At 34.7% G+C, this 8829-nt stretch overlaps 1 protein-coding gene across 6 annotated transcripts; it reads right to left on the bottom strand.

Annotated features, from left to right (window-relative positions):
* Positions 1-630: 630 nt before the first annotated feature.
* Positions 631-5257, bottom strand: LOC108983830 (protein BASIC PENTACYSTEINE6-like). 6 transcript variants are annotated; one of them, XM_018955603.2, is made up of 4 exons: positions 5112-5257; positions 2463-2508; positions 2200-2285; positions 631-2114 (listed from the first exon to the last, which is right to left on the bottom strand). In XM_018955603.2, exons 2-4 carry the CDS (start codon positions 2494-2496, stop codon positions 1173-1175), a joined length of 1062 nt encoding a protein of 353 aa, XP_018811148.1. In that variant the 5' UTR covers positions 2497-2508; positions 5112-5257; the 3' UTR covers positions 631-1172. The 6 variants fall into 6 exon arrangements, with proteins under 6 accessions (XP_018811148.1, XP_018811150.1, XP_018811151.1 ...); XM_018955605.2 differs by having other exon boundaries at positions 2200-2353; positions 5112-5256; XM_018955606.2 differs by lacking the exon at positions 2463-2508 and having other exon boundaries at positions 5112-5256.
* Positions 5258-8829: the final 3572 nt, after the last annotated feature.

Here is an 8829-nt window from a genome sequence, read left to right as displayed (position 1 = left end):
GTGCTATAGACATAAAGAGACCACATAAAAATAAATTCATAAATTGACATAATTTTATATGATACGTTTGATCTGCTTACAATAAAAATATATTTACAATCTAATATATCACATTAAATCACGTTAATTCATAGATTTATTGTAGAATCTTTTATGGCTAAAAATTTATCTTTTACAAAATAATAATATTATATATAATCGTAAGATGTTAAAAAATGAGATTTATTATTAAAAATTAATTTTTTATGCTAATTCTATTCCTCTTTTTTACAAAGAAGTGTAATAACCCCTCTATTGGTGCTGACAGTTTGTAATCTGACACGCACTGTATAGTTATATTTTTCCTTTTTTTTTTTCTAATATTCTTCTTGTTTATATAGAATTGTTAGTCATTCTATTTAAACCTATATGTTGAAGGACATGTAATTTTTGTAATCTTTGGTCAGTTTCTTCAATCCATCTTTCTTCGTTAAAATTCATGGTAACAAATTTAAGATTCTAACGTATTATGGGGGCACTTGAAGTTCGTGAAATCAGTAAAATGTAAAACAAGGTAAACTGCGTTAGCGAATTATAAGCCTGTGTCTTTGGAAAACAGAGCAGAAACAATGATTTTTGGACTCAAAGTCAAGGAGAGCGCCAGACAACTCGTCCACCTTATCATCAGAATCAAACTAAAGCATGTCATCTCATGGCCATGCAGAATAAGTTCAGCGATACATGTCATGTCCCGAAAATGGCCAAATTATTCAGCGAAAGAAAATCATCTACTTTAGAGTGACACTTCCTTACATACAAGTATTCCGAACCTTGCGATGCAACTTCCAACAACTACCTAAACTTACCAAGGACCAATCCCTTCATATGGACAACAACTAACTAGTTTTAAACCAAGGAATGCTTCTTCCTTGGTTCAATGTGGGATACGAAGGAAGATGAGAAGCCTTTCATTCGTTATTATGTTGATATCAAAGTTACATAGATGACAAACAGAGGAAGCAAACCATCTGCAGGAAGAGAGTAAACCGACTTGCATCCTAACAAGCTTGTCCTGTTGTGCCAAATAAATCCTTGGTTTAAACGAAAAATAGTGGAAGACGCATACCTGTTCATTAATGGCTTTTTCTCGTTCGCTATTATCCTATTCCTCCATTCCATCGACATTTACTCGTCTATTTGATTGTGATGTAGCGATTTGTTCCATGCTTAGCCCAGTGGTCCTTCAGATCAACAGGATTTGATAAATCATGTCCTTCTGCTGCAAGGCGGCTGAGCAGCTTGGCAAAGGCACTTCCACTCATCTTTCGCCCACCTACTCGAGTGTGCCGCTTGTTGGGCACAGCTGGTAGAGGATACATTGACATGGTTGTGGTGCAGCATGAAGATTGCCACCCCCCATTTCCCCATTTGTAACACTGCCTTAGGATTCCAGTGCAGGAGCATACTGGTGCAGGCATGGTTGAGTCATCAAATGCAACCTGATTCAACCCCAGGTCTGGTCCCTTCCAATCAGACTTTGAACCCCCAGACTGTCTGTTCAGATCATCACCTCCACCACCCATATCCTGCCCACCTTTCCACTCATGTGTCTTGCCAAACATGATTTTATTCAAGTCATCACTCTCCCTCTTTATCTTCTTTGGAGATTTTGAAGCCTTCTTATCAGATGGCATTCCCTTGGTCTCCTTCGTTCGTTTGGCCCGTCGTGACTTTGCAGCCTCAGAAGCAACTTGTGATATTGCAAGGGCATCAGTTGTGTGCATTTCCCTCGTATTGTAAGAAGCCTCACCCATGTGGGGTAAATGATGTGTGTGCTGCTGTGGGTGGTGGATGTGCTTCACCCCCCGTGAGATTTGGCATCCTGGTGGGCATGACATATTACCACTGGTCAAGGAGTTTTCCCGGTATTGAAGAGTGGCAATGGCATTGTCCCGTTCCAGAAAGGCATTATTTCGTTCTGCAATTGCTGTATCTCGTTGCAAAAATGCCATATCTCGCTCTGCAATAGCTGCCTTTTTCTCAGAAAGGGCCAAGTTTCTTTCTTGAATGGCTGCATCTCTTTCAGCCATAAGGCCCATTATTTGTTTCATCGATGGCTGATGTTGCATCAACCACTGCAACAACAGAAGCTTTTGAACTTCATCACATTGGACATTAGTTAAGAAAATGTATGTAACTTTAGCAAATTGTTTCTCGTACCTGACCCTGAGCTGTTTTATATTGATCTGCTTTGTGTCTGCCATTTTCACGGTGCCCTCCATCATCCATCTGAGATCCACAAATAGCTATAATTGTGGAAAACAGTTTCAAACCTCAGTTAATCAAGCATTATCGCTTATCCAGGCTACAGATTCTGTATCTCAAAGCAAAAGGAAAAAGCTGTTCATATTTTGTTTATGGCTTGTCGGTGCACAGAAACATATAGGCAATAACACATTAGGGTAGAGAGAGAGAGAGATTACTATTCATACTACAGAACCGTAGGCAGAAGAACATCAGGAATCCATCCTGGTGGAAATATAAGAAATCATGCATAAATCCAAAGTTCAAGATGAACATGCTTCCATCAAACTGACCCACAAGATGCAAAAGTGCTAACAATCAATATCACCTATAAATAACTGATACTCAAAACTGCAAATGAGAAATGCATAAATTGCATTTGATAGAAATTCCAAGGAAGAGTCTAAGAAAGCTCATATCAAATGAAAATGCTGTTGAAATGGCTCTTAGCAAAAGCATGGGTCCAAGCAAAGATGTTGAGCTAAAAGTAGAAATAAGTTACAAGAGCCCTAAAGTGTTTAGAGAAACAATATATAAAACTGGATGGTGACCTTGACCAAAATCAAATGCAAATTCTTAGTCCTAATCCGAAGAAACAAAAGATATGTAAATTTTCATGACTATAAACACTGATCTTCTGAAGATATACCGGGTTGGATCGTGATTGCATAAAACATATCGGGTGTTAGTATATAATGGAAGTGACCAAGGGTACAAATTAGGAAAAAACAATACAAAGGCACTTGGCAGAATGCTCTTGGATAATTTGAGCAAATGCATGCCCACATGCAGATCCCTCAATTTGACTATGCTTAAGTTCAATACACGAGATGTTTAGGCTCTCGTGAAAGAGTCAAGGACTTCTAATTGTGTATTTTGCTTCTATACTTCTTGGCCCTATTGTTTTATGCTTGTGCATAATGATTTTCTCAAAACTAACTTGATATATATTCACTTAATGAAGGAAACACATAAACAAAACCATAATCAGCATAGATTTTGTTCGCCTTGAAGGCAAAATGAGTTCACCCATCAGTAGTTACATAAAATTTACTTAGTAGATGTAGTAATGAATATCCTAGTTATCCTAACAAAAGCTCTGTTTTCCACGTATGTTAATCTCCACAATATGATCCTAGCCTAACTCAATAACTGAAATATTAACAAGTTGATGTATAGCTCGATGTAAAACTCCATTTTATTAGCTAACATCATGATGTTCCAAATTTTATTAAGGAAATAAATATTTGAAGATTTGTAAGGAAGTCACTCTCAAAAATTTAATAGTAAGAAAACAATAACCCAATCAGATAAAACATGCCATGTAAAAGCTTCCTTCTAAGGAACCAATAACACGTGGTAGTAAGAGCAATCAATTAAGCAATATAAAGAATTACAACATAACCAAAGATGCTTAATCGTATAACAGCATAGCAATATCATTTCAAATGCCAGTCAATCCTAGTTTAATCCTCAAGATCACCTTCACAGTACTAAGTTCTAGGTTGATCCTCTAGATACCTTGACAGTAAAGACTTGTGAGCAACAATAAACGATGCCCAAGAGAAACCATAATAGTGCACAAACAAAATTTTCGTTTTTTTGATAAGTGGTGCACAAACACAATTACACGGACATACACTTCTTTGATGTAAACTGCACCATAACACTTTGCTTCCCTTACTTCTCAAAACTTGCACTAAAACTTCATGTGATTTGGACTAAGATGCACATGAGAAAAAGTCACGGAAGAGGTAAATCACATAAGGGATCATCATCAACTCGTGCAAGGCTGATGTTAGTTTTGACAGAAAGACTGATGTTTGCATCTTACTCCAAACCTACAACCCACAAGGAAGGAGGGGTCTAGTGCAGGTTTTTGAAAAGTTAGGGAGATAAAGTAAAAAAGGCCCAAACCACCCCAACAAGGTAATTCACAGTATGCTTCAATGAACTTCTATGGGGGATGAAGACCACAAGTGGTCAACCAACATTAGACGCAACAAGGAACTTGTTTTCTGCTCCACTAGATGAGTCAGAGAACAGAATATATGCTTAACGCCAAAAAAAAAAAAGCTTTTGGTTCACCTTTTACTTTATATTCCCAATACCAAAAAAGAAAAAGAAAAAGCTTATGGTTCACCTTTCAAATTCTGGAGACAGACTTACTACTCCCTCCCTCTCTCTCTCTCTCTCTGTGGGGAGGGTGGGCAGAAAGGAATTTTAACTGCCACGTGCAAAGGCAATGAACTCAAAACTAATTAATGTTTTTCTAATTCTCTCCCCAGCTTCCTTTTTCGTTGCCAAATATACAAAAATTTCCCATACATAATAATAGCTTTGAACATCAATCACATATTCAAGACACTAAACCCACAGTAGAAAGTCCAGTAATGATCTGAAATTGATACGGTTTATGTAGCACAATGTTTGGTCGGGTATTTCAAAAGGTCATTCATATCTTGAGCTCAAATTAGGCCGGCGGACTACAAAAGTTGCACCGAAGATGGCATTTCCAAGAAAATAGAAAGCATCCATTTCTTTTCAACTTTCTACAAAAGAAACTCCGCCAGTCAAACCTTCAAAAGGATTCTCAAAAATCCAAAACAATCTTGAAGAGCGAGCTTGGCTGTTTAATACTAAACCACCAAAACTAGTTTCTACTGCTCCAACAGAAAGGGTTACAGAGAACCCAGTTCAAGCAGCAACAAGCACAAATTCGGTACGCAGTAGTAGTAGCAGCAGTAGTAGTAGTAGTAACAATACCGATAATCGGATGAAGGAAATTAAAGCACAAGAAACAGCAGAGAAGAGATATCGAAGCTTACCAGCAGGTGCGAGAGAGCAAGAGAATCGAAAGAGGAACGGAGACTTTGGGAAACCTAAATCGAGAGAGTAAAAAAAATTGTGAAGGTCCCCGTTGGTACAGATTGGTAGTATCCGCTTTCCCTCTTGGGAGTGTTGGGTTTTACCTGTCTGCCTGTCCCTGTCTTCATTTTTTCTTCCACTGTTCGGTTTTTTGTTTTTTTCTTTTTTCTTTTATGTTATTATTTCCGGGTTTCTTCGCAACACATTTCGGGCATAAACTATAAAGAAACAAAGCTCTTTGCGAATAATAAAATATAAAAATTATATCAAATTGTTAGGTAGGTATATTTAATAAATAACTTATACTAAATAATTTAATTTAAAATTTATCATTTAAATGATATAAATAGTAAAATAATTCAAAAATATACATGAGACTGAAGTGCTTATATGGTATGAAGATAATATGCAAAAAGAAAACCCTACTCTTACTGCTGGGAGCTATCGCTGCTTTTTTATTTTTTTTACTTAATAATTAAGTAAATATTTTTTAATAATATTATAAATTTTAAAAAAAACAATAAGAGAGTTAGAAAAATACATGTAAAAAAATAATTAAAATTAACTAGTGAAGCTCCTAGTGGTGGGAGTAGAACCACCCTATGCAATATTTTATAGAATTAATTTAAACAATCTAGAAATTTGTATTAATTTTTTTTTAAAAAAAATATTCATAACTTTTTGCTTTCTCAACTTTTAATTTTATCAGTTTGATCTTTAAGTTAGTAATTTTCTCAACAAAATCTTTTCGTTAATTAGATTAATAACGAAAATGTTACATTGCACATCGCGTTTTCTAAAATAAAATAAAAAAAATCAAATTTGAAAAGTTATATACAAACTTAAAAATCATTTTTTTTTAAATTAGAAATAGTGCTCTAATTCGTGAGCATTTGAATTGGACAGAATGGTAGAAAAGTATTAGAATCAAAATAATTAACCAATGAGAGGCCAATCAAAGTAGATGGATCATGAGGGTAGTCCGACAAGGTATATTACACGAGATGGATTAGGTCCTAGGAAGATGGACCTACCAAAACAAATGGAAATAGATAGATGAATGAAAAAATATATATATATTCGTCAATATATTGTTGATATCAAAATCTTCTATTTTGACTAGAATAAGAATATATTAGTTTTTTTTTTTCTTTTATAACGATACTTTTATTTTAAATATAGTGGTGGGGTTCGAATTAAGTTCTCCTATTTGAATATCATACCTTATACCATATGGTTCAAAAGACCTCACTTTTTATAATTGAGTTAGTCTACATACAGTCTCTAAATTGAGACTGTTTATACAAGTCCATATAGTTATATTTAAAAAAAATTAAAAATTATAATAATATTATTTTTAAAATGATGTTTTTCCTCTTTTACCATCATTCATCAATAAGACTGTACATATAATCTCCCACTTAAGACTGTAGGAAAATTGATTGAGAATGATCCAATCACTCGAAAGATGCAAGAGAGTTGAGAGAACTCAAGAAAGATCAAGAAGGTTCTGAAACTCGTATGAAAGGGAAAAACTTAAAGCTTCTGTATTATGTAAAAAGTAAAAACCGTAACTGAAAATACAAAGTAAACTAAATATATATACAAGGAAAGAATGCATGTGCTACACATGTGCAATAAACTAAAAGAAGAAAAATTGAACTGTTTACAAGTGTATTTTTACATACTTCAATACTCCCCCTTAAGATGAAGTGTAAATATCAAGAACACTCATCTTGGAAAGAAGAAAAAAAAACAAATTAAAAGATAAGGCTTTGGTGAAGATGTCTGCTAGCTAATGCTGAGAACTGACATGTAGAGTTCAAGGCATACTAGATTGTATCTTTTCACGAATAAGATGACAGTCGATTTCTATGTGCTTAGTTCTCTCGTAAAAAACAAGATTTGTTGCTATGTGAATGACAACTTTACTATTACAAAACAACAATGCTGGAGAATGATGAGTAATGCCAAAATTTTGAAGTAAAGTAATTAACCAAGTCAATTCACAAGCAGGGGAAGCCAAAGCCCTATATTTGGCTTCAATTGAAGACCTTGAAACTGTATTTTGTTTCTTTGATTTCTTGGAAATCAAAGAATCGCCCAAAAACACACAAAATCTAGTTACTGATCGTCTAGTGTCTGGACAAGTTGCCCAGTCAGAATCTGTAAAAGCCTTCAAGCGTAAAAAAAAAGAAGATGATAAAAAAAATTCCTTGTCCAAGTGTACCTTTGAGATACCTTAAGACATGATATGCAGCAACTAAATGTGTTTGAGCAGGTCTATCCATGAACTGACTTAAAATCTACATAGAATAAGTCAAATCAGGTCTTGTTATTGTCAAGTAAAGCAACCTCCCCACTAATCTTCTGTAAACAGTGGGATCTTCCAACAAAGCAGAATCTGTCTTTATCAATCGTAGATTAGAACACATTGGAACATTGGTTAGTTTACAACCAAGAAAACCAGAATCTGCCAATATTTTCAAGGCATAATCTTTGACAAAGTGAAATTCCTTTAGAAGTTCTAGTTACTTCTAATCCAAATAAGTATTTAGGATCTCCAAAATCTTTAATCTGAAAAGCATTGTGAAGAATGGATTTTATGTCTTGGACAACATTAAGATCATTGCTAGCCACAATCACATCATCAACATATATCAATAAAGCAATGAATGTAGAATTAGAAACTTTAGTAAACAGTGAATAATCGCATCTTGACTGTGTAAAATCATGCTATAAAAGGCAGTTAGTGAGTTTACAATACCACTGCCTTGAAGCATGTTTTAAGCCATATAATGACTTAGTTAACTTGCATTCTCGAGTCTCCCCCTAGTGCCATACCCTTGAGGTAGTGTCATATACACTTCCTCATTTAAATCTTCATGCAAAAATGTATTATTTACATCCAATTGATGCAAATACTAATTATGTGAAGAAGCAACAGCAAACAAACATCTTACACTAGTAAGCTTGGCAATAGGAGAAAAAGTGTAAATTAAATCCAACCCTTCTTGTTGAGTGTACCCCTTAGCTATAAGCCTAGCTTTATAACGTTCAATGGTCTCATCTGATTTGTATTTAATTTTGTACACCTATTTACAACCAATGACATGTTTATCAAGAGGCTAATCAGTGAGAATCCAAGTATTATTTTTCTCAAGAGAAGATAATGCTGCTGTCATGGCTTCTTGCCAATGATGAACTTTAATGCCGATGATAGAATTTAGGTTCGAACTAAGATGAAAAATTAAAAGTGAAAGCACAATGTGTGGGAGAAAGTTTGTTATATGAAAAGTAAGTAGACAAAGGATGAGGAGTACTGACATTGGAAGAAGTTGTAGCAATAGAAGAATCATGGTTTGATAAAAAATAAGTGATTAAATCACAATAATATTGCTGCAAATATTGTGGTGTATGTCTGACTCTAGTAGATCTTCTGCTAGTAGGATTAATAGTGGAAGGAAGAGGATCTGAAACTTGCTGTGATTGATCAATGGGCATATAATGGGAAAAGAAGCAGTAGGTATATGAAAAACTAGAGTGAGTATCACAAAGGAATCTAAAGAAACTGAATTAGGATCTAAAGAAATGTGGTTGTTGCGTTTATATGGAAAAAGATGTTCATAGAAGACAACATTTCTAGATAGAAAAACAGATTTAGAATGTAAATCATAC

Source organism: Juglans regia, chromosome 8 (genome assembly GCF_001411555.2).
Source record: "Juglans regia cultivar Chandler chromosome 8, Walnut 2.0, whole genome shotgun sequence".
NCBI lineage: Eukaryota > Viridiplantae > Streptophyta > Magnoliopsida > Fagales > Juglandaceae > Juglans > Juglans regia.
The sequence above is the reverse complement of the archived record's forward strand: the minus strand, read 5'-3'. Positions and strand labels throughout refer to the sequence as shown.

Bases quoted from the DNA above. Each gene is read 5' to 3' on its own strand.
- LOC108983830 (XM_018955603.2), bottom strand. From the start codon at position 2,496: ATGTTCTTCTGCCTACGGTTCTGTAGTATGAATA. The intron at 2,286-2,462 runs GTAATCTCTCTC...CCACAATTATAG, and splicing joins ACGGTTCTGTAGTATGAATA to CTATTTGTGGATCTCAGATG. The intron at 2,115-2,199 runs GTACGAGAAACA...CTGTTGTTGCAG, and splicing joins ATAAAACAGCTCAGGGTCAG to TGGTTGATGCAACATCAGCC.